This window comes from Cyprinodon tularosa, unplaced genomic scaffold (genome assembly GCF_016077235.1).
Source record: "Cyprinodon tularosa strain WSP-4 unplaced genomic scaffold, ASM1607723v1 ctg112, whole genome shotgun sequence".
NCBI classification, from domain to species: Eukaryota; Metazoa; Chordata; class Actinopteri; order Cyprinodontiformes; family Cyprinodontidae; genus Cyprinodon; species Cyprinodon tularosa.
In genome coordinates this window covers 929,042-954,208 of record NW_024037916.1, presented here as the reverse complement: position 1 = coordinate 954,208, position 25,167 = coordinate 929,042, and the positions used below count along the sequence as shown (strand labels likewise).

General features: G+C 38.1%; 1 protein-coding gene across 1 annotated transcript; it reads left to right on the top strand.

The window, feature by feature from the left end:
* Positions 1-1,555: 1,555 nt before the first annotated feature.
* Positions 1,556-24,925, top strand: LOC119792825 (protein shortage in chiasmata 1 ortholog). Its single transcript, XM_038299642.1, has 26 exons — positions 1,556-1,681; positions 4,914-5,004; positions 5,076-5,233; positions 5,324-5,486; positions 5,959-6,070; positions 7,155-7,296; positions 7,379-7,483; positions 7,571-7,700; positions 7,999-8,093; positions 9,062-9,325; positions 9,471-9,878; positions 11,308-11,523; positions 11,747-11,941; positions 12,039-12,131; positions 12,429-12,607; positions 13,504-13,576; positions 13,690-13,759; positions 17,466-17,641; positions 17,734-17,839; positions 20,223-20,334; positions 21,218-21,339; positions 22,045-22,132; positions 22,299-22,430; positions 22,764-22,913; positions 23,363-24,086; positions 24,166-24,925. Exons 1-26 carry the CDS (start codon positions 1,564-1,566, stop codon positions 24,249-24,251), a joined length of 4,308 nt encoding a protein of 1,435 aa, XP_038155570.1. The 5' UTR covers positions 1,556-1,563; the 3' UTR covers positions 24,252-24,925.
* The last annotated feature ends 242 nt before the right edge of the window (positions 24,926-25,167 follow it).

Below are 25,167 nucleotides of genomic sequence, written 5' to 3'. Positions count from 1 at the left end.
AAGGTAGATATACATAAGGAAAAACTCAAATGTTCAGCTACCCCGACTTTAGAGAAAATGAAAGAAATCAAAGTGTATACTGGTCATTCCTTGGCAAAGATCTCAAATAGTCTCTCAAATATCTTATTGATTGTGCTTCTGACTTTAAATGCATGTCCATGCCTACATTGACAGAAAATAATATGACACAAATGGAAAGTCCTCCCCACCTCTCAATGAGATGAGCTGCATGTAATATTACATATTATTGAATTAAGGGTCAAAATGTGTGTTCAAATATTGGAAAATATACTTACATTATAGCAGGCATCCCCAAACTCGGTCCTCAAGGCCCCCTGTCCTGCAGGTTTTAGAGGTTTCCTTGCTCCAGCACAGCTGATTTTAATTGAAAGCTGATCAACAGGCTTTTGGTCTACTGCAATCATTATAACCAGCTGTGCTGAAGCAGAGAAACCTCTAAAACCTGCAGGACAGGGGGCCTTGAGGACCGAGTTTGGGGATGCCTGCATAAAGTTTTTTATTTCTAAAAATTTCAAAACATATTCTAATCATAATGGACATGTAAAATAAAAAAATTATCCCGCCCTATTGTATACCATATGAAAATAAGAAACACAAAGTTAGAGTAATTAATGAATTAAAGAGTTCAATGCAAAACAAAAAAAAATAAAAAATAAAAGACAGTTTATATTTCAAAGCTGTGAATATACACCCCCCCCTCCATTCATACAGACTTATATCGAATGCCTTTCATTACCTTCACACACAGACTTATCATTAATCAAACAGACCATCATCACCTTTAGCTGCTTTGGCACCTCATTTCAGGCTTAATCTACATTTCCTTATAGACATTTTTACATTTACTATGATAATAAATAATTTTGTATTTATTATTAATTCTTGTAGTTAACTAGTGTAATACATCTAGTCTGAAAATGAATACAAAAATGTAAAAAAAAAAAGAAAAAAAAAAAAAAGAAACCCTTGACAGAAAGATGGTTAAAGTGCGCATCTTTCGATAAACCCAATAGACAATCTTTGTCGCTGAACTGGTCTGAACCGGTCTCCGCTTCCTATGCAGATACTAAGAAAATCCATATTCAGAGATGTAAGATTAATATTTTGTATCGAAGTATGATTAGGAAAATACATTTATTTTACTTCTAATGAATTTCTTATATTTAAAGTGTATGATAAACTTGTAAAACTAACTTTTCTATGCTAGCTACAAGGTTGCTAACCTGTTAGCATATTTTACTCCAGATTAAGTACTGATAGATAGAATAGATAGAATGTATAAATTAGTTCAAGTAAAAAATACAGTTAAATATTTTGTTTTAGATATGAAGAACTAATTTTTCTAATCAAAAAACTTTGTTTTTACATTTTAAAGGTGTGAAAAGAGCAACTGTTTTCCAACTAAACTCTTCTCTGCTATCCGATTTAAAGCGTTTGACTATGTGTTCGAGGTGAGTCTTGTCTTTTTAAAGTGAACTTTCTGCCTTGGAGGTGAGATTTAAGGTTTCATATTTGTAAACCCCTTTTTAGACAAGCACCAATATGAAGGCTTTCATGGACGTGCTGGAGCTGCCTCCACCTTATCTAACTGTTACCAGTGATCTGTATCCCCACAGTGGGAGGCTTCCTGATGTCACCTACAGGAAACCATGGATCCGAGGTAAAGATACACACATTTAGATAATTATGAATGGATATATGTGTGCCTGCAAAACATACTGGAAGTGTATTGTCCTCTAAATATTTGTTTGTACAATAAAAATATTGGGAAAGAACTGCTTAGTATATGTTGTGAATTTAGGAAACTTTGGATCTCGTTTTGTAACTCACAGTGTATGTGTTGCTGTTCATGTGTTTACTGTTCATTAGTTGATTTAAGACAATTTGTGAATAAATATACAAGTTATTGTAATTCATATGGTGTTAATGTAAGTTAAAATGCATTTAAATATTATCAGGTACAAAGAAAACATATGAATACAATAACTTGATTATTTATTCACAAATTGTCTTAAATCAACAAATGAACAGTAAACACATGAACAGCAACACGTACAAGAAAACTTATATGATTTTGTACACACAGGACTAATTAAACTTATGTAAAGCAACCAAGTTAGACTAACTTTAATCAGCAAATTAACAATGTTATATGTCAAAGGTCTTCAACAGGGGTCCGCGACCCCTAGGGGGTCCACGGAGGTACTGAATGGGGGTTGCGAAAGTCTTGGTTGATAGACTTTTTGTTTTTATATCCCCCCCTTGCACTAATTGAAATGTCTTTAAATAGACATTAACATGAATTCAACAGACTGTAGAAAACAGACGAATGGAGGCAGAAGATGTCTTTCAGTCATTAATGCACACATTTAGCGACACACAGGAGCTTGTTCAAGCTGGGCAACGTTTCATTCACAACACCTGTCCCATCAGAATCAGAAATACTTTAATGATCCCAGAGAGAAATTACTTCTGTTACATTACTCCATGTGTAATAGAGTGACTATAGGACCAGTTTGATATAACACAATATATAATTAGCGGTCCCCGCTCCATTTCGCCATCAGTTTGGGGGTCCTTGGTCTGGAAAACTTTGAACATCCCAGTTATATGTTAGCACTGATTAATTCTGATATTATTATAATAAATAAGAATTTGCTTTTTCTTTTGGTTCATAGCACACTTCTATACCATTTCTCTATCGATGAATTTCTGCCTTAACTGTGTTTCACAAGTCGTTAATAGTGCTCACTGGTCTTGCATATTATTTAAATAATGTATCTTTAAAACTGCACTGTTCTGGATTTGTAATCAAAAGATATTTATGCATCACAAAATGTTTAATATTTTTAAAAGTTGAGGTAGTGATTGAACTTTTGTCTGATATTTATCTTTTTTTATCTTCTTGAGAGGAACTTTAGCCCAGTTAACAATGGGGCATCTAGTATCTGTGGTGGAAACTTTTTATTTATATAAATAAATAATTTCTAAATTATAAATGTTATAAGTGTGTGGTATTATTTTAGCAATTTGGGGGAAAATAATAAAACTGTTATCATAAATTTACACCAGTGTTATGCTCACAGAGAAGAAGAGAAAAACCACAACAGTCTGCCGCTGCAACTGCAGGTATTTTGTTAAAAATAAATCTGGAAGCATTTTGAATGGAACATCTTACCTTTTTGACAAAAGAGGAGAATTCCCAGTATAGACCTGAACTCCCTACTGATTGAAGTGCAGTAAACTCTGAGTTTTAGGTAAAATATGAATTAATACTTAAAATTATTTTACATAGCTTATATTTCTCAGATTCAAGTATACTAAGGGTTTAGAATATCTTCCCAGTTTCTTCTACAGTTTTTTAGGAATTTTTATATATAAACTTACTTACTGTATGTAAATAAGTAAATAAGTATAATTCAGTTCATCTGGGTCACATGGGTGAAAGACGGCATACAGCCTGGATAGGTCGCTGGTGAAACACAAAGCTGCTTTTGTTCCAAATGTTTAGAAAGTATGCCTTTTTTTAAAGCTGTTGGAGATCTGCCTGTTTTCCAGTGTAGTCCTGTTTCTCTAACTGGGACTGGCTGGATGTGCTCTCTTCATTCTCTGACATGGGAGTTGGCTTGGAGCTCGTCTGCCTGGCTGTGTGTTTTTTGGACGGGGCCGCCTTTTACAGTTGCCTTATTTATCTCTGCTTCTTTTTGTATCTCTGCTTCTGTCTCCCTAAACCCCAGTCGGCCTCAGCAGATGGCCGCTCACACTGAGCCTGGTTCTGCTGGAGGTTTCTTTCTGTTAAAAGGGAGTTTTTCCTCTCCACTATCGCTACAAGCTTGCTTAGCGTGAGGGATTTATTGCTGTTTGAGTAAAAGAAGAATACTAGATTGATAAGGAGTGTATTAAAGCTACAGTGTGTAATAATTACAGGGATATACAGTCAGAAATGTAATATATTATACATAACTATGTTCTTTATCATCATCTAGGAGCTCAGCCTCTTAACCTTAATATTTGCGTTGCCTTAGAATTCGTTATTTATAATTACATAGGAGCGGGTCTCGCAGCCATGGAGGCAGACATCTTTGCGCTACGGCCAACAAACTAGCGATTGCGAGATCGCCAAAACGTCACAACGATGTAGAAAAAATAACGGGTATATTTCTTATCTTAAGTCTACATGAAATCTATACCCTACACAGACTAATGAAATACTGTCTGTAAAATTATCTATGTAAACAAACCTCATCACTTGAGAAGGTAGGTGATGCGGACGTCGTGGAAGACATTTTGTCCCGTAACGCTCGCCGTACTGTTGGGGGGGAGAAGCGGTGGGGGGGGGGGGGGGGGGGGGGGGGGGATGTTCATGTTGCTGCAGTCTGCAGTCTGGACGTTAGATGTCGCTAAAAGTTACACACTGTAGCTTTAAGGGTAGTGGTACTAATATATACTGAAGACATCCATAGTAGTAAAATGTCTTCCAATCAAGTGGACAGATTAATAAAGAATAACAATTCAATTCAGTTTATTTCTATAGTGCCAAATTCACAACACATGTCATCTCAAGGCACTTTACAGTTCAACCAGATCATACAGTCAAATTGATACAAAGTTTTCTATCTAAGGAAAACCAGTTGATTGCATTGACTCAAATACAATCCCTCACACTAAGCATGCTTGTAGCGACAGTGGAGAGGAAAAACAGTTTGATGTTTAAAATCAGAGTAACATCTAAGAAACAAAAGTAAATTTGTTCTTTACTTTTACTGCCAAAAAATCTCCATCTTTGCTTATTTTTAGTAAAATGCTTGCAAGGGTTTAGAAAAAAATTGCAAGAATTACTGTGTTTATTTCATTCCTAATCTAATGTGTTGTTCTGTCATTTGTGTTTACAGGAGAGGTGTTTTCTTCCTGCCAACTCTTTATCAGTTGTTCGGTTCTAGATGACCTTGGTGGAAATAATGAAATAGGGAACTCACTGGAAAGGTTTAAACCATTTAAATGGTACATTTTCATCACAGTGATTTTTGAAGATATTAAACATTTTTTTTTTCCAGATTTACTGTAGAAAAGGATATGGAGACAGTCTCCAGCTCTAATCCTGACTCCCTGGACCAGGATCAGTATGTTTTCCTTCTCAAACACCCGATTGAAGATACATGTCAGGAAATATTTTCTAAGTGTACAACTGACCAACAGGGTCCAGAAAGTAAAGGTAAATAATCATTTTTCATTTTTCTCTTCTCTATCTTTTTGCAACATATATTCATCTGTTTTACTCTTCCAAACCTGTTTACATCCATAGATCTCTTTCTTTCTGAGGAGATCATAGCTCCAGATTTGCTGTCGCAGTTAAAAAGACATGTACCCTCTCTGGAAGCCACACTGTCCAGACTTAAAACGCTTCCCGTCGCCGACCCTCTGCTGAACTCAGCAGGAATCGCCATCTCTGAGGACTCTATGTTCAGGTTTATTTCTGATCAAAGTCCTAAAGGTATAGTGGAGGACATTCTTTTTTCCGTGTGGTTCGTCAAAATAAGTGGTCCTCCAAATTGTCAATCATTCTGGTGATATGTTTCTGTAAGTCTGTCCTATATGCTTGTCCCCATTTTCACTTACCTGTGGTGAGTCTGAGTGGAAAAATTGCAAATCTTCTTTTGGAAAGTAAGCTTGTATGAGCAATAAGAACAGCATCTTTTAAACAGCGTGGAAGAGGAGAAATGGGCTGATGCATGCTCTCACAGACGTTTATTAGGCGTCCCCCCCTCAGAAGCAGTAACAGGGATGTGCATGTGCATTTTTTTAAGGTGGAGAGGGTGGATCTTTTCAAAAATTCATGAATATCCTTCTCTATACCATTAACTACTTCTTGAAAGCGGCTCTAGAATACAGATTTCTGTCTCTAAATATCAATGATACCAGAATTCTGTTTGATCACAGCTGCTTCGGACGATGCGCATCCTATCAGAAACCTCCAGGTGACAACATCAACAAAAACACGTATGGAGATGTTCAGGAGGAGTTTGTTCAACAACCACTCTTAGAGACAGAGGTACATTACTTAATATAAATATTCATATCCTTATACTTTCTAATATAAACATAAGAAATTGTTAAGTTTATAGGGCTTAATCCATGGCTAAGTTAAATTATAAGCCACTTAGGATTAATAGTTATTCCATATACTTTCCATTTCTGGATGATAGATTAAACTGTGTTCATCAGGTTTGGTGGGTATTTGTAGAAGACCCGAACACAGAGACAGAAGTAGGTTCTTGTAGGTTTTATGATGAGGTTGGTGTCAACAGATGCATAAATCTAGACTAAACTGACAGGGAACTTAGAAATATATAGTATGAGACACTTGGGAGAAACATACATTAAAAATGAAGATAATCCAGCAAAGAGGAACTGCAGAAGAGGGGTATATATATATGGGAGAAAGAAACAATAAATGGACTAATCAGCTGATAAGGAGCAGGTGTGGATAAGAGCAACGAAAAATGCGCTAAGGGGAAAGAAAAAGAAAGACACAATGGAGCAACAAAAAAAGCTTACAACTAAGACTAGACCCATAAATAAATAATACCAAATATGCTAAAAGAGGTAACTGAAAGAAATAACAAGGGAGAGAAAAACTATGAATTAAGGAAAAATATAAATCTTGACAAACACAGAATAACATAAAATAAAGCATAACTGAGAACCCAAAATGAAAACTTAAACAGAACCAGAAAGGGCAGAATCATTAAAGTGTTCTGGGGGATTTTCATTCTTTTACTACAAATTCCTGCCTTAAATGATCCTCAACTTTATTCTTGACCTGTCTGCTCTGTTTCTTGTTTTATTGTTTTTCCCTTTTTTCCTTAATGTTCTCTAAAGCAACACATGTGGCCTTGACTCTTATTAGGTGACTTATCAAGGCAGTCAGTAATGTGATAGTTTTTACTTTCCAAGTGTAAAGTAAAAGGGGCTTAATACAGTTGCCTGTTGCATCATTTTTCGGTCCACTTCTAGACTATACAGTCTTTGTTATACTGTAGTAAAACATAACATCCAGTAAGCATAGACTGTGATTAAGATTATAAGTTTCAGATCGTTTGGTTCTGTCTTTTCTCCAAATCTCTTCCCTGCAGTCTCTGCTGTTATCACCTGTAGTCGACCGTTTCCAGCTTAACCCTCAAAGCTACATGGCTTTTTGCAGTGTCAGCGGTTTTGTTAACAGTTCTCCAGAACCGCTGGACATGCAGTGTTCTGTCCTGGATCTGCTTCGCAGAAGTATGTAGGAGATTTACATTTTTTTTTCATCATATAAAAATTGAAAACAAAAATTAAGAAATGTTTCTCTCCTTTTTTATAGTGTCTTTTTCCAAGGTTTCAGTGGATATTTCTCAGTTTGATTCAAAACAAGAACAAAGAAAAGAAAACAGGTTAAGAGGAAAACTTGCTGAGTTACAAAGCCCAGGTAGAGGTTCTAAATACGCACAAAAAAACCTGCAGTCTGGAATGTAACAGCGATGGGGCTAAATTTCTTTCTTTAATTGTTTTTAAGAGGATATTGTGTCTCCAGCTGGAACAGAACTGGACCTCATTCTCAGTCCAATTCCTAAGCAGAAGCAAGCCTACATCAATATGTCCACATCTCATCTCCAGAGAGAAGAGTTGCCTCCGTTTAGTCCTATGTGAGAAAACTTTTCAGCTTTTGTTTAAACACCAAACGATAAACAAAAACCCCTCAGTAAATGTAAATGCTGTCCAGATAAGGCAACACTTCATCATACAGCTGCTGCAGGAGGTAAAACACCTCCTGCAGAAGCTGTATGAGGAAGTGTTGCCCTCTGTAAGAATACAGGCAGGTGTAAACAAACAGAAAACAAAGTACACCATGTAGTGTGTTTTTTTTTTCTCTCCTTGTTTTGGTGTATTTCTGAGTTTGTGTTTTTTAAAAAAAAAAAGTAAAAATCTGTGATTTTCTTGTAGATCTTTGCTGCCGACAGAAACTCAGACTAAAATGAATAAAACTGTTTGGAACTCGGAGAAGCATCTGACCTCTGTTATGCGTTTCCTGTTGTCAGGTAATAAACATCGGCATCATTCATTAAAATACTGCTTCAGAATAGACACAGAAATGAAAAGCATCACTTAGAGAAAAAAAATGAAATGCAAAGTAAGGAAGCATACAGAGGATTCATGGTTGACTTTACATCTATGCTAAACCACAGTCCTGTAATAGCAGAGGGCATGAGTTGCTCAGCTTTACTAAATATCTTCACTGTATTCATCCAAAGCTGTTTGGGTTTTATCTGCTCTAGTTAGTGAGAACTGAAAGTGTGTTTCAATGTATTTTGTAGCTGCTTTGTGGTATGTTTAGCATCAAATGAGATGAGTGCAGGTGTCAGATTTGTTTTAGTGAATTCAGAAATCTGGGGAACTTTCTGGAACATTTATTTCTTGAAGGGTTATCAAAAGTATCGATACACAAACATTGTATCCTGATACAATGCTAATGGTGTCGATACTGAAGACAAGTGTGGTCTGCATGTTTTGGCTTTTGTTAATTTTAAGTTTCTGGTTTATTTATTTTGCACTTTTATTTAACTAGCATCTGTAATCCTTTAGAAAGGATGTTTGTTTGCGAAATTGAAAAAGGATTTTTTTCCAAGTTAAAATTTAGCTAATCTTAGTGTTTGTTTTTTCTCCCTGGATATTGATATTGACTTTAAAATGGTGGTATCGTAACAAAAAAACCAAAACAGTACTCTGTACTTTCTCTTTCAGTTGAGGCCTTGATTCTAAATAGATTTTACTGCCGACATATATTAAAAAATCTAAAAATTTTCTTGAGCTAAATTCGATTGTTCTTTGGAAATGTTTCATCCCTCAGATTTCTTTTAATGGATTATATCACCTGATTAATTCATCCACATAATTTCTATCAAATAGATCCTAACATTTAGTACTGCCTGTCCTTCTGTCACCTTTTGGACAGAATCTTCTTTAATCTACTAACGATTTCCCAAACTCTCCTATACTTCTTTCCCAGAGCTGTCTGTATATGAACCATCTGTTGGTTTTCAGCCTGTGCCTGAAGCGCTGGGATTTATTAAATTACAAAAACAAAGCTTCAGCTGTGACAATGACCTACTGGATTTACATATGGAGCCAGGAACACCAGAGATAGTTCTGGGTAAACATCTAGAATTCGTCGAGAGGATTATGTCTGAGGTTCCTTCCAACAAACAGGTGGAAAAGGAAGACTTCAGAAGAATGTTCCCTGAAGATGAGCAGGGAGAGAATCTGATTAGAGGTATTTTTAGACATTTTCCTTCAGAATTGCAGTTAAATAAAACACGTATTTTGGTCATAAACACAATTTTTTATAATGTTTTCAGCCAATATCCAGAAATGTACAAGGCGGAGGTTTATATTTGATATATTTCTTGTGTTCTCAGTTGACTTTTCTAGTGTGGATTCTCCAAACAAAACCAATCTTCAAAAAGAAGCATATGTTGATTCATCTCAGAGCTCGTTCTCAGCAAACATTGCTGCTACAAGCAGTCATGAACAAAGTTCTGCCATTTTCACCAGCAGAGTCGAAGACAGGGACTCAGATAAGAGACCTTCAGAATCTGCTGTTGGTTCATCTGCTTTTAAAAACAGCAGCAGCATCGACACGCAGTTTAAGACCCAGCAGAGCTCTAACAGCTCTGAGCTGACTTTGTCCACTGGATCAATTATCAGAGATAATCAGAGGAATTTGATGCTTAATAACCTCGACCCGCTGTCTGCCTTTATGATGCTGAGGTCTCAGCAGGTACTTTTAGTTGGTGCAACGTCTTCAAGTTCAAGCATCTCTGCAGGTACAGACATTTTTCTGCTTCTTTTTCTTCTTAAGATAATGATTAAAGATGCACGGGTTTTCAGTTTCTATAGATAAGAAATAAGATCATAATAAGAAGGAAACTTCTTATTATCTCCCCATATTGGGAATAAGAAGGAAACTTCTAAACTATTTTGTATCCATTGGCGACAAACTAGAATAGATGGAACAGAAAATCCCTTTATTGTCCCACAATGGGGTAATTGTGTTTACAGCAGCAAAAGGTTATAGCAGAAGTAGTCACACCATGTGAACCTTAGAAATGTGTATAAGAATAACAGATGATAAATAATGTACTGTACAGTGTTTTTACAATATAATATCTTGAGAATGACTAATCAATAAACAGCTGTGGACATTTTTACAGTAATGGTATGTAGAAAATAGCAGTGACACCAGAGTTATGCAAAAAAAAAAAAATGACGTTATTTAACTGAGTAAAACAGAAACTGCTAAAATCAGCAGGAATGTAACAACTTATGAGGTTGTTGGGAAAAAATATGGTTTTAAAGTCTTCCAGCTGCTGGGAGGAAGGATCTGAGATAACGCTGCCTGGTGCATTTAATCTTTAGCAGTCTGTCATTGACCGAGCTGTACAGTCAAGCAACTGCTTCATGTGTGGAGTAGGAGACATTATCCAACAGAGATGTTAATTTAGTTAGGATCATTTTGTTCCCCACCTCCTGCACTGATTCCAGAGGGCATCCAATCACAGAGCTGGTTAAATGTAGAAACAGGAAGTAGTGACAAATAATGATTGACTGTATTACCAGAAATTCTTACAAATTAATTTATTAGTCACTTTTTAAGCTCCTCATAGCCTGTAATCATTTTGGCACATGACTCTTAGCCAATGGGCCTTCCAATGGGAGAATGACCCAAATCACAACTCAGAACTTTTTTTGAACATCTTCAACCCTTTTAAAAACATATTTCAAAGCTAAGTCTGAAAAAGGGAACCAGTTTTAACACAATACCAATTTTATACAGTAAATCTCTATGAAGGAAGTGCATTTTAAAATGGCACCTCTGATTCCATGTTAGTGTGGGGTTTGTTTATTTCTGGGCCTTTATGTACAGTTCTGACTTGTTTAGATTGGAAAAACTAAAAACAGTAAATATGCTCAGTTTTCTGCCAAATATTTGTGAAGATTCTCAGTCCTCTGGGTCATGGTCAAGCTTGAAAAAGTTCAGTCTAGGCAACTGGATGTAAATTTTTCTAGAAGACTTTTCGCCTCTCTTAATCTTGGTGCTTCCCACCACTAGTTAGAACTGAAGAAGCCTCTAAGATGAAAGGGGAAACATCTTCTAGAAAACTTCACGTCCAGTTACCTAGACTGAGTTTTTTTCAAGCTTTTCTGGTAAATCTAAACCTTTAGGTAAAATTTCCCCCCTGCTTTTTGTGACAGCAGCAGAGATGAATCATCCATCACCAGAGAAGGAGCAGCAGCCACCTCCAGAACAGATAAGGAGCACAGACAGGAGGCCTGCATACATGAGCATCGCTGTGGTAGGAGATGCTTTTAGAGAGCAGAACCCTGCTGCTCAGCTCGAGGGTCGCTCTGTCTGTGACTCAAACCCTGAGGAGAAACATCACAGCCGAGTCATTCAGGTTCAGCCTACAGGTGCATATTTATTATTCTTCAACTTTTTCTAAAATCTTTCATTAGATGTAATTTAATCCCAAGGAATGTCTTTGTTTTAAAAAAGTTATTGCAGCACTCCATCCTGCTAATCATTGATATCATAGACATCATCCTTTAAAGATGACTTTCTCTTTTGCTGATTGATCGTAAGATCAAACTAAACAAAGGAAACCTTTTCCTTAATGCTGATGCTTCCCTGCAGAAAGTCAGCAGCAGGCCTACAATGAGCTGCTGGCCTTTGCCCAGCCGTGCTTGAGTTCTGCCAGACAGCTGGGGCTCAACTTCCCCTCGTGGGGAGACTTCAGCTGCTTGGCCCCGGACCAAACTCATTTCCTGCTGAAGCAGCAGGAGAGGGCCCTCTGCAGGACCCCAGCAGAGAGCACAGAGCTCATCCGGGGTACTGTGTGACCTGTCACAGTTTTCATTTGAATTCTATGGGGTCTGTTTCCTGATCTGTTTATTTCAAATTCACACTCCTGTTCTTATTTCTCCAGACCAGGAGCAGCTTTGTAACCTGGTTGCCCTCATCCATGTGTTAGTGACATTCAAAGAGCTGCTGCTGAAGTGTGACCTGAGCATAGCTGTGGGTAAGTAGGAACTGATGTCTCCTGCTGTTTCCCTTTAAAGCAACTTTATTCCAGTAGTTTTTGGTTTGAGTTAATTAGATGTAAAAATGTTGAAAGCCTGCTGAGATCTTTTACTAGCGTCCACACATTTAAGCCACAGTCAGATACAGGGATAAAGATAGAAAGAAACTACAAAGAAAATGACAGATTTTTCTTTTTGTAGCTTTTCCTGGTTTTGTAATTCCAAATTACTCATATGATGAAGTGAAAGTCAGTATATGTCATCTGATGTTTTCTATGATGCTTCTCCTGATCAAGAGTACCTGACGAAAGCAGCTGAGGCGTGCGTGGATCAAAGCCTGATGAAGCTGCTGAGGAGGCTGCAGATCATCCTCTTCCTCAGCCAGAAGGAAGAATCCAACTTCAAACTGCTGGAACTTCAGCAGCTTTTGGCTGAATGGCTTGGAGGCAGAAAAGGAAACAACAATGCAGAGAAAGTCAGTTTTCTCAACTGCACACATAGTTTTCTAACAATAGCGCTTTTAACTCTTGGAATTTGCTACATTTGGTCACATTAGAGCCTCAAACATGATCATATCCTATAAGAATAGAAAAAACACTACAAGTCTAGACTTTGCAGCAGGATGGCATTAGAGTAGGGTGTTTGCAGTTTGTCAAATGTCATCTAGGGGGCACCACAAACACGTGGAACATTTCTGACCTATGGGCATTATGTGTAGAGGTAAAACTATCATTGGACCTCCTTACAGGGAAACAGAGTGGTAAAAGCAGTATGCTGTGGGGATGATTTTCTTTAGAAGGGATTGGAAAGCTGCTCAGAGCTAATGTTAAGAAGCATAGAATGAAATACAGGAAAGTCTGGGAAGTGAAGTTAGGAGCTGCAAAAGTCCTGAGAGATGGATGGATTTCACCTTCCAGCAAGACAATAGGCATAAAGATACAACCAGAGCTGTGATAGAATAGATAAGCTTAAAGAGAATATTGTGTTAGGTTTATGTCCTGACTTTTATCTACATGAAAATTAACCATGAATGCTCTTTATCCAGTCTGATTGAGCTATTTCACAAAGAAAAATGAGCAAAAATGTCTCTCTCTAGTTAAACATAGCTGCTATAAAGTTAATTGAATAGGTCTGAAGCTGTAGAGAAAGGTGCCACTAAGAAGTTACCTGACTACAAATGTAATGTTCAACAAAAATGGTTTAGTTTTGATTTTGACTTCTAAAATGTAAACTAAACAGATTTTCTATCATATCAAATCTGAATAAAATTATGTGACAAAATGTGAAAACCTTTAAGGAGCTAAATTACTTTTCCAAGACGGTGTAATAATGAATGAATCCTCAGATATAAACTGTTTTCATGTTTCTCAGATGCTCATCATTCTCTCTGTGGAGTCTCATGAAACCAAATCTGTGATAATCAGCAACTTGAGTAAAGTTTGTGGTGAGAACTTTTTTTCCTTTATTTCTATAACTAACAGGCTCTCTGCAGCAATCAGCCTTAAAACCAAACGGTTCTGATAAAGTTCTGAGTTGAGTGTGTTTTCTTTGCTGCAGGAGCTGCTGTGAGATCGGTTTGTCCCGATGAGGCACAGAAGAAACTGAACGGTGCCAGTGTGGTCAGCCTGTAAGCATCTGTTCGCAGCAATCGCTGTTGTTTTTGATAGCCATCTCGCATTTTAGTCATTACTATATTGCATAGTTTTGGTCAGTTTTAGTCGGCTAAAACTTAAAAAAAGGTTTTAGTCTAGTTTTAGTCAGTTTTATGTTGCAAAAAAAAAGTTACCCTTCATAATTTTGAATAACAACCAGATTCTTTACCAGACTGACAGCTCTTGCCTAGATACTACAATAACAGGTTTTGGAATGATGGAATCATTGCTGTTGGGCAGAAAACTTTGATTTATAGAATATAAATAAACTGGTTTATGAATTAAAGCCCTACTTTATAAAAAAAAAAAAAAAATGTCTCAAAAGCTGTGAAAATAGCAGATCTAGTTCAACACATCATATTGGCTAATATAGCAGACAGACAAGCTATCAAAAGGTAGAATAAAGGAATGGTTAAGACATACAAAGTTTCCATTCAAAAGCAAATACTTACTGATCTACTATTAATTATCCATTACACACAGATCAATAAACTCTTCATTAGTAAAAAAAAAAAACTAAAACTTTCTTCTTGCTACTTTGGCAATTTTGGCTTTTTTTCTTAGAAATTGCACCAGGAATTATTGCTGCTCGGGGGTCAAATTAGATTTAAATTTGCAGGATTTTGATATTAAAAACAATGGAAAGAGAACCTACATAATTGCCTTACCTAAATTTAATGAATCTGCTTGCTAAAATGTTGACATATATTAAAGGAAACAGAAAATGTTTTATTGACTATACAAAGAAACATTTACAGCATATTTAAACAGAAATGAGAACAATGAGAGAAAAATATTCAAAATGTATGTGTGTATGCATATGCACTTTGGATATGATTTAGGGATTCCATTTGGTAGAAATTAAAGAAGGTTCAGCATCACCTCTTGTGAGCTGGAAGAAATAAAATCTTAATAGTTAGACAAAGGGATTTTTTACTCTTAGCAGAGGGTGATTAGCACCATAGTTTATTACCGTATTTTCACGACCATAAGGCGCACCGTACTAAAAGGCGCAGTCTCAGTTATGTGTGCCATTTCTGTATTTAACACACACATAAGGCGCACCGGACTATAGGGCACGGGTTATACAGTATATACCGGTACATATCCTCTACTACGTTTAAATACCTCTACTGCGTATTTAAAAATAGAGCGGGAGAAAAACTGAGTATGATTGTGCTTTATTCGTGTATTTATTACAAAGTATTAATCAAACCTGGGAGCTGGCCGTGAGACAGACACATCGCTGATGACACAGAGTGCTGTGATCACTCCTCTGAAACTGTTTATTGACGCATAAATTAACTTAAAATGCAGAAATCTGCCGGCAGAATATGTTCGCTTTTATTATCCTGGTGCCTGCAGTTTAGATTGTACCAGTTAGTCCTGACGCGTGGCTGAAGCAGCTTTGCAGCTCCAGCTGCGCGGTGCAAAAGTGTGTCTGACGCGTGTTGGGCGGCGCTATCCTATCCTTTCTTTGCCTTGCATCTATATTTGCTGTGATCAGTGGGAATAACGTAGTTTTAATATGTTTTTAAGTGGGAAAATCCACCTGAAAACCTAATTCAACAGCAGCCTCTGGCCGGGTCGCCTCCTCGCGGTTCACCGCAGCAGCTGGTAGGTGTTTTTTATCTAAATAATCTAAACTGCAGGCACCAGGATACTAAAAGCGAACATATTCTGTCGGCAGGTTTCAGCATTTTAAGTTAATTTAGGCGTTAATAACCTGTTTCAGAGGAGCGATCACAGCGCTCTGTGTCATTAGCGATGTGCCTGTCTCGCTGTCAGCTCCCAGATCAGCTTCTCTGATTGGTTGATGCGGCTGCTTCAGCTGCTCAGACGCGCTGTGCCTGCTGCTCAAAACGCACTGCGGGACCTTTTGCTGCGCCTTGATGCGCCTCAACCATTGACTTTGTATGTAAACTCGCTGCTTCTGCCACGCCTGCTGTGTCCGGTGTGAAAGCAGCATTACTTTGAACGGCCGGTTCACACCGATGTCGAGCGGTTGAAGTTCCTTAGTAAGACCACCGGGAATATCAGCAAGCACAGCGTTCATTTGTTTCACCATGTTTTTCACATCGGCCGTGAGATGGGCACGCATGAAGTCACAGATTAACAGCGATGGTGATGAGTGGAAAAAACCACCTGGTCTCCTTACATACACCTCCCTCAGCCACTCCTCATCTCCTCATTGAGGAGATGAGGAGTTCTGCATAAAGCACATACCTGTTCTTTTATACACAATCCACGCCCCACAAACGTCCGCAGTAACAACACACATAGGGCGCACCGCACTATAAGGGGCGCCGCACATTTTGAGGAAAAAAAACACGTTTATATGCGCCTTATAGTCGCGAAAATACGGTAAGTAGCAAGAGCACGAAGAGACATACTGCTGAGAGCGACCCGTCAGTGTGGAGCGTGAAGCACAGACTCTGAGCTACGCTTGTGCAAAAGCGCATTTCTGCACAAGCACATCTGGAAGCACATCGCTTTTTAGAGTTTAGCATGCAGTACTGGACCGTTATTTTCTCTCCTGCTGCTGCTGCCATGATCCATCTGTGGTCATGCAGAATGTCCAGCGCTTCATGGCAGGTGGGCAGCATAACCAAACAGGACACAGCAGCACGGCTGATACTGCTTGGCAGATTACAGCACAATGATGCATTTTAAATGTCTGACCAATCACTCACAAATTTTTTTTTTTTCTCGTCTCACTGACGAAAAGTCACACCTATGACCAGTCATGTTTTAGTCATCAAAGATCCATGTTTAGCTAATCAGTTTTTGTTATTGTCATTGTTAAAGGAAAGCTCTGTGTCTACACCTTGAAGCTTTCTCTCTCCAGTTTTTTTTTCCTGAAAAGAGATCACTCGGGACAAACTTTTTGAATAACACTTCATAACTTGTATTAAATAAACATGAGACATGACAACAGATTTTGATAGAATTTGTGTCTTATTCAGATCGGGAGAGGTTACTTTGGGATACAGAAGGCATCTACTTACAAACTGGGCTTACATGTACTTCTCAGGAAGGGGCCATGATTAACCATTGTGGCCATGATTAACCAAGAAGCATTGTCGACAACTCTAGTCTGCCACATCATAACATTTTACATCCTACATGTTTACAGATGAGGAGACATCCATGGCTGCAGCCTTAATAAAAATTACACTTTGTTCTTAGCTGAAGGACTCCACTCTCATTCCATTCCCAAATCTTTGCCACATATAGAATGAAGATTATAACTGTATATATCTGGAGCGAGGAACTGGCCTAATTAGACAAACTACTGGGGAAAACAACAATCAGCTAATATTAAGGTGTAATAAACTCACACATCATCAATGATAATTATCCCAACATCATCGTTGACGAAAACAAAACTGGCAGTAATTCCACCTTTCAAGGCCGCATTAATCTGAAAAACATACTAGAAGGTCTTTCTCCTGCTGTTCAACACAAGGATTATTTTTGAAACTTCTTTTTTCTTACGTTCTTAAGAAAACTGTACACTGTTCCTTGTATTTACGTTCTTTGATGATCTTGAATCTAACCTCAAACAGGCTAATTCTGCTCCTCTCGGTTGAAGCTTTTTTTACTATGAAAACTTGAACTAAAATACGGTGTGCTGAAGCATGGTTTTTGTTTGCTTCTCTTTGTGTCCTGTTTAATCAGCGTGTGTGACAGTGATTGTGTACTGGTGTTTGAGCAACATATCGGCCCTGACTTCCCCTGGAGCTGTTTCTCTCTCTTGGTGGAATATGACCATCCAGGCCAGTCCCCCTGGTTCACCGTCTGCAGTGAGAGGAGCATCAGACACCTTTCCTTCATCACTAGCTGCTCCAATGCCGGTCTGCTGCCATTGCAACAAAACCTATTCACCATCACATATGGATATTCTATTTTTCCTTTCCCCTCTAAATTTCTGTCTCTGTCTTTATAGATTCTGACAAAGTATTTTGGTCTCTGGAGGAAAAAGTCCCGTTTGTGTTGTTAGTGACTGAGGGGCTTCTGAAATCTCCTCTGCTGCTGCAAACACTTGAGTCAGGGTGAGCTTCATTTAGAGATACTAAAAAAAAACCATCTGCTTATCGCTGAATTCCTATTTCTAAACGACACCCTTCCTGGCTGATGACAGTGCTGTAAATGTTGTAATAATTTATATGGAAGTCATGGCCAAGTAAAGATTTCTTTGGAAGGACACTGAGTCTCAGGTTGTTCTGAGTAATCCAATAAGCATTTTGACAGTAAATGCAGAAGTGGGAATGCAATCATATTGCATGATTCATTGTGAAAATAAATGCCTTTAATAGTGCACATAATTTCAGATAAAAACCATATGGAGTGAATTTTGTTCCATTGTTGTTCCAAGCAAATAACACATTATGTAAATTGAAAATTTAAAGAAAGGCAATCCAGAAATGAAACTTTGAAAAATCTTTTTAAAATTTTTCAAAATTAGTTTTTACATTTCTATTTTATACTTTCAATATTTTGTTCAGATTGAGTTTTACGAATTGTACTCTTCAAATTGCATGTTAAGGATTGCTCAGTGGCGCATTGGGTAGCACAGCTGCCTTGCAGCAAGAAGATTCCGGGTTTGATTCCTGACCTGGGTCTTTCTGCATGGAATTTGCATGACATACTGTACCTTGAGCATGTGTGGGTTCTGTAGGTTAGTTGGCTTCTATAAATTCTCCTTAAGTGTGTGTGTGTGTGTGTGTGTGTGTGTGTGTGAGAACGGTTGTTTGTCCTGTGTGTCTCTGTGTTGCCCTGCGATGGACTGGCGACCTGTCCAGCGTGGATCTTGCCTGTAGACAGCTGGAGATAGGCACCAGCACCCCTCATGACCCCTGCAGGGATATGCATGTCAGAAAATGGATGGATGGAAATTGCATGTTACAGGGGGGGGGAGTTGGGATTTCCCTTCTAGTGAGGGGCAAAGACTTCCTCCATTATATTATGGTCCATGAGTTGTCATCATGAAACATTTGGGCTTGAAGTGAAAAGCATGGCATCTGTAAAAAGCAATGTGAAAAAAATATATTTGTAAAACTCAATCTGAAAAATTTAAATTTCCATCCATTTTTTTGTCACGCTTTATCCCTGCTGGGGTTGCAAGGGGTGCTGGTGCCTATCTCCAGCTGTCCACAGGCAGGGTACACCCTGGACAGGTTGCCAATCCATCGCAGGGCAACACAGAGACAAACAGAACAAACAGCCATTCATGCACACACACCTAAGGAGAATTTAGAGAAGCTAATTAACCTAACATTCATGATTTTGGACTGTGGGAGGAAGCCGGAGTACCTGGAGAGAACCAACACATGCTCATGGAGAACATGCAAACAACAAAATCTGTAAAAAAAAAAATAAATAAATAAATAATTAAATTAATGTAGAAAAAATTAGAAAAAAATTTAATGAAATCTGTAGAAACAGCACAGTTATTCTCAGAACCTTCTGTCTTGGAAATCAAAGCTATAAAATCCATGCAAAACCATGTAAGTCAGCCGCTGGAGCCATGAGAGCTCTTGGATCATGCAGCTGGGATTGCAGAGTCGAAGGGGGCTGGGTTTCTAAGCTTTCTAACCAATGATCATGTAAGCAGAGTTCTGTGCAGCTTGATGTTATCAGGCTTTTATATTTGTCACTTTTTAGCCATTAAAAAAATGTAATACTGAAAAAAAAATGGCTTTGGTTAGTGCTGCTTGTTTTCAGGTCCCATCTTGGAAACCTGGCCAGGGCTCTTCCTGCATGCAGTTTGCATGCTCTACCTGTGCACCCAGGGAAACATGCTATGGTATTTGGCCTCTAAATTCACCTTAGCTATGACTGTCTGTCTGCATACCTATATGTCCTACTTTGTTCTTTGATGGACTGGTTACCTGTTGAGAGTACACCACCTCTCACCCACTAATTTCTGGATATACTGTAGGTACCAACCCCCTGACAGTAGGTATCAATGATTGATGGATGGATTTCAATCAAAATACAAAGACTTTGTAGGCTTAAATTTGAATCATAAATGTGTTTAGAGAATTTAAAGTGCATTGTTTGCAGAGTTAAAAAAATAGTAAAAAATGCATTGGATTAAAAAATATCTGCAAAAGAAAAAGATCCAGAAATTTATGCCAGAAGCACATAAAAATAGAAATATTATATAAATGAGTAAATCCAAAGAGAAAGCACATAAATGTGTAAGGAATATCCTTAGGATCATGTAACTGCAAAAAAAATAATATAAAATTTTATTCAGGAATAAGAGCAGGCCTGAAAGTGATATTCACGATTATGCTAAAATTGTTTTGCTTCAGTCTTATTGTTAATTTAATTTTTATAGATTATAGAGTACAACCAAGGCTTTAACATAGAGGGTGTGTCACTGATGAGCATACTGTGGTGTTCATAAAGTGTCCATCTGCGTTACAGCTTTGGTGTAACTGTGTTGGAAAGGAGTCTCTGTCCCACACTGCAAAAACTCGGAGGGATCCACAGTTATGCTGTGATCACAGTGGATGAAAGCACCGCCATCATCATACAGGTATCAGGACTCATCAAGCCTCTGATACAGGGGTGCCCAACCGGTCGATCACGATCTACCAGTCGATCGCAGGCGGAGTTTCAGTCGGTCGCAAGAAGTTTTACAATGTAGACTTATTTATGGCTATGACAAAAAAAAAAAAAGTTTTAAAAAACACTAATCGAATAATTGATCACGAGAGGCCAAAGTGTATTTTCATAATAATAAAATGAAAAATAAAAAGTATGCAGGGAACCTTTTTTTATGCATACTGTTTATTCTCCACCTGTGCAAATAAAAAACAAATACTGCCCATCCCTTGTGTTTGGCTTGGTAGATCTCGGCATGCCATCAACTTCAAAAGTAGAAGGTTGGGCACCCCTGCTCTGGTACATTTAGCCTGATATAATTCAGTAGCACAGCAACGCCCCCTCTCAGACACTTAGATGGGTTTGGGAAGTCACAGGCTCACAAAAGAAGCCAGACTTGGACACAAAGTCCAGTGGGTTGTTTTTAATTTTCTTTTTTGGAAGTACCACAAATATGACCGTATTTACTCAAAGCTGAACTTTGAAACAGCTGAACTTTGGAGATCTATGATTCAATATCACAGGATTTATATAGTCACACTCTCACCCACAGACCATTATTAAACCTTCTGAGTTTAGTGAAAATGGTGAAGAACTCTGTTGTGAATTATGATTTTAACCAATAAAGCAATCTCCCTATTGTATTCTCCTAGTTGCTGCTATGAGGATAAAGTTCCAATAAAAAAAAAAAAATAACAGATTTAAATGAATTGACTGGCCAGTTAGTTCAAATCTGTCCTCACAGCCTAAATATTATATTTACTACCTGTTCTATGCAGTGGCCTGCAGTTCAGTGGGTTTTTGTGTGTCTGCAGGATCAGGATGAACTGGGTGATGATGGAGCCAGTGAGGGACTGGTGATAAGGCTGAGTGCTCTCTCTCTGCAATACAGCTGCTGTTGGCTAATCCTGCACTGCCCTGACAGTCAGAGTGGAGGGTCAGAGAAAACACAGACTTTATTAGGCTGATAAACAAAACCGCAAAGGTGGTGTTTTTTATATTTTCCTTGACACAGATCTTTTGGTGTTTACAGTAGTAAAGTGGCTTTGGTCACTAACTCTCCTGGCTCTCTGGAGGTGTTTCGTCTTTTCGTTGCTTCAATTACTGCATATTTTCAGATAATTATTTATGTCCCTTAAGTCATTAACTGAGCTATGAATCATTCACCCAAAGGTTTAACCATTATTAAGACTGCTTAATAAAATAATTCATTTAAACAGAAGCTTTAGATCATGATACTAGCAGCTGGTCATAAAGATACATTTTTTTCATCAGTTTAAATTGATTTATGACAAAAACACAGAATATAAAACTGTTTGACACATAAGTTTTTTCAATAAAAACAAGTGGTTCCCATAGAGAGTAGAATTAAATCTTACATAAAGATCTTGAACCCCAGGCTCTGTGTCTGGTCTGTAGGTCAGCCCAGGAATTTCCACATGTACTCTTCTCTATGATCCAAGCAGACATTTTTTAATGTGCCACTATGGTCTGAAATAAAGCTGAAAAGCTCAAAGAAAATATGGATTTGTAGATAAAAACTAAAGAAATTAGAAGTGGAGTAAAATTGTTGCACAGCAATACATTCTTTTACACATGTTGCACCTAAAGTGTGTGTGTTGGTGTGTTTGTGGAACTGCAGATTTTCAAGCAATGCCTTTAACAACTTGGTGTTGGTTTATTCGTCTCTGGTTCTGTTCGGCATGAAGTCAGAGGAACTGGAAGTAAAGGTAGAACACAAATGTTTCCTGTTTTTTTAGTAAAACAAACAAATTGAAAGGGACACTACAATATATCTTATTTGTACTCCAACTGGAGCAGTTTGTGTTTGTAATCTCGCGTCCTACACAGTAATAACACAGCGCTTACCTGTTAGTTGTCTGTTCTGCTTTTCAGGTTCTGATTGTAACAGAAGTTTTGGAAATGGCCCAATTTATTAAGCAGATCTGCTTCAAGACGCTGATGTCTAAAGACGGGGATCCTCTGATATACCTGGACAGAAACTGGCTGACTGTGAGCCCATCTCAGGTGACATTAAACGTCGATCTGCTGTAGTTTGTTGTTCCACCTTCTCTGGAAAAACTTGTTTTTATAAAGGTTTATCTTTAGTCTCAGTTTCTCCCTCATTAGAGACATATATCATTGTAGTAGAAGCAGTACATATTCCCACAGTGGTTATTATTCAGTAATATTTTTCACACATGCAATGTTTTTGAATATTAAGTATCTTTGCAGCTGTGACTGATATGTGCATCTTTGGGTTCAAATGTGAGGGAAAAATTACAAACAGAAACCATCAAAACCAAAATTGTATGATTTAACATGATTTATGTTCCTATAAAATATTTCTCTTTCATTTAGGAGGAGGAGTGTCTGTCTCAGTTTCCGTGCATAAACCCCCTGGTCAGTCAGCTCATGTTAAACCGAGCTCCATCCCTCCAGTGGCTCCTGGAGGCAGATCTGCATCAGCTGAAGAAGTTACTTCCTGAGATTCCTCATAAAGTCCTTAAGGTGATTTATGCATTATGTTTTTGTTAACTCAGGTTTTCAGACTGGAATAAATACAGATTCCAGGTAGTGGTGGTAAAATAATATTTTTCAGTCTGAAATAGAAATCACCAAATTAACTCCTGTCTGACAGACGAGTTCTGAGATACTGTATTATTAAAAGTGTGGATTTATTACAATATTTACCCATAATGTTGCAAACCTATTATTTTCTATAGCACAATGTAGTTACACTGTAATCTGCTGTTGGATTTTACATAGATAGCCTAATTTAAATGCTTTATGAAGTCATTAAGTAAAATTTACAAATTAGCTAATATATTAATCGATTAATCTTGTAATTCCTTAATTTACGCGGGGATAAAAAACTGCATACTGCCTTCAGATAAAGAATGCTACAATGTGCTTCATAAGTGGTTCAGATCACTGGAGGCTGTTTCTTTTGTTTATAGTTGTTCAGTGACATCACCTCCTTATACTCAAGGAATGCAGAGCCTACAGCCCCTCAGCCAACCATTAACAAGTCAGAACAACGCAGCGCGTCTGTTCAAAGTCTTGAAATGGTTGATGCTGGGTTTGAGTTCATGAGCTGTCTGCATCCAGAGCAGTTCAGCTGCGACCAAAACAGCAGCTTCCTATGTGAACCAATGAAGACAGACGACCTGTTTCCCATCTTTAAGCCAGACTCTTCGGACTTTCATTTTGACCTGAGTGGTTCCTTTGGGAGCCCAGGTTTTGACCTCCAGAAAAGCTGGACCAGCAGAGATCCATGCAAGGAGGAAAATGAGTTCCCTATGTGGAGAAGTAGAGCTGGAGCAGCAGGCAGAGTGGTCAAAAGATTGAATGAAATGTGGACGTCAAGAGACTCCCCAAATAACATAGACACAGCTGAAAGCCAAGTGATCCCGGGCCCTTCGTTAGGTTACAGCCCCTTCCTGCTGCAGCCAGCCAGCGGTCAGGCACTCCCCCGTCCCTTGATCTACACCAACCTCCAGCATCCTCAGAGCCAGCCCTTCAACTACAGTCAGAGCCCACCTGCAAGCATCATGTGGGATCAGAGCTACGATCTTATCTCTGGGAATGGAGGGACAGCAGCGTATTCCTCCTTTGGGCACAGGTTCTGGAAACGCGAGGAAAGGAAAAGGAGTGGAGATGCAGCTGGTCTGGTTGGACCAGGTGAGGGAAGCTCACATCGCATTTCTTTCGTTTTTCGTTACTTAAATAGGGATTTTTACACCGTATTTTTGCTTTGCAGTGCTGTCTCCACTGAAGAAGGGAAGGCTGAGCTATGAGAGGGTACCTGGGAGAAAAGATGGACAGACGAGGTTGAAACTGTTTTAATTTCAGTGTTCTGCTCTTTGTCTAGGTATTTTCTTAAGTTTCACTGTAATTTTTTTGTCTTCATAGATGTTTTGTGGCAGTGTTGTGTTTTTGTGTTGCTCTCTGTTGCCCCCTTGTGCCAGTCTCCTTTCCCCTATCTTCTAGTTGCTTCCATCCACACCTGCTCCTCGTCTGCTGATTAGCCCAGTCATTGTTCTGTCTCCAATTTATACTCCTGCTGTGCAGTTTCTCAGCGTTTCTTTGCTCCTCGTGTGTGTTTTACTGACGTCTCCTGGTTTTTGGTTTTCTATATTTTGTTTTTGGACTTTGCTTCTGTTGCCTTGGATCTTCATTAATCAGCAAAAACTCATCTCTGCCTCCTTCTACTCTGCGTTTGGGTCCACAACCACATCCACCACCAGTTGACACTAATTTTTAACAAGAGAATTTTAACATTTTAACCTACTTTATCCTGTTCCATGTATTAAAGTTTATCTATTCCTGTTTTCCTTCTTTAAAAAAAATGTCTAAAACTGAGTGAACTAATCTGGCTGTGATATAAAGCAGCTGATTGATATGTTATTGTGAGGTTAAGGCTTTTACAGAACTGTGCTCTCTTTAAAGGATTTAATAAACTGAGACAGTCTATTTAATTGCTTCAGTTATCTTGTAAATCCTTTTTTTAATCTGGGATAAATTATGAATGGACTTAATATCCTACTGTGAAACGGAGCATTGCCATATAATGCATAGGTTATATTAAAAACCAAATAATACGAATTTTTTGATCAGTTTCAAAAATATATTTAGATGGCTACAAGTTATTTTTTTTTTGCTTGCTCAGTTGTAGAAAAGAAGTGATTTATGGGCGGAGGACTGCGATTGAGGGCATTTCCCATCTCTGCTGATAAAGTCTCTGGTTTTAGCAGCTCCATTG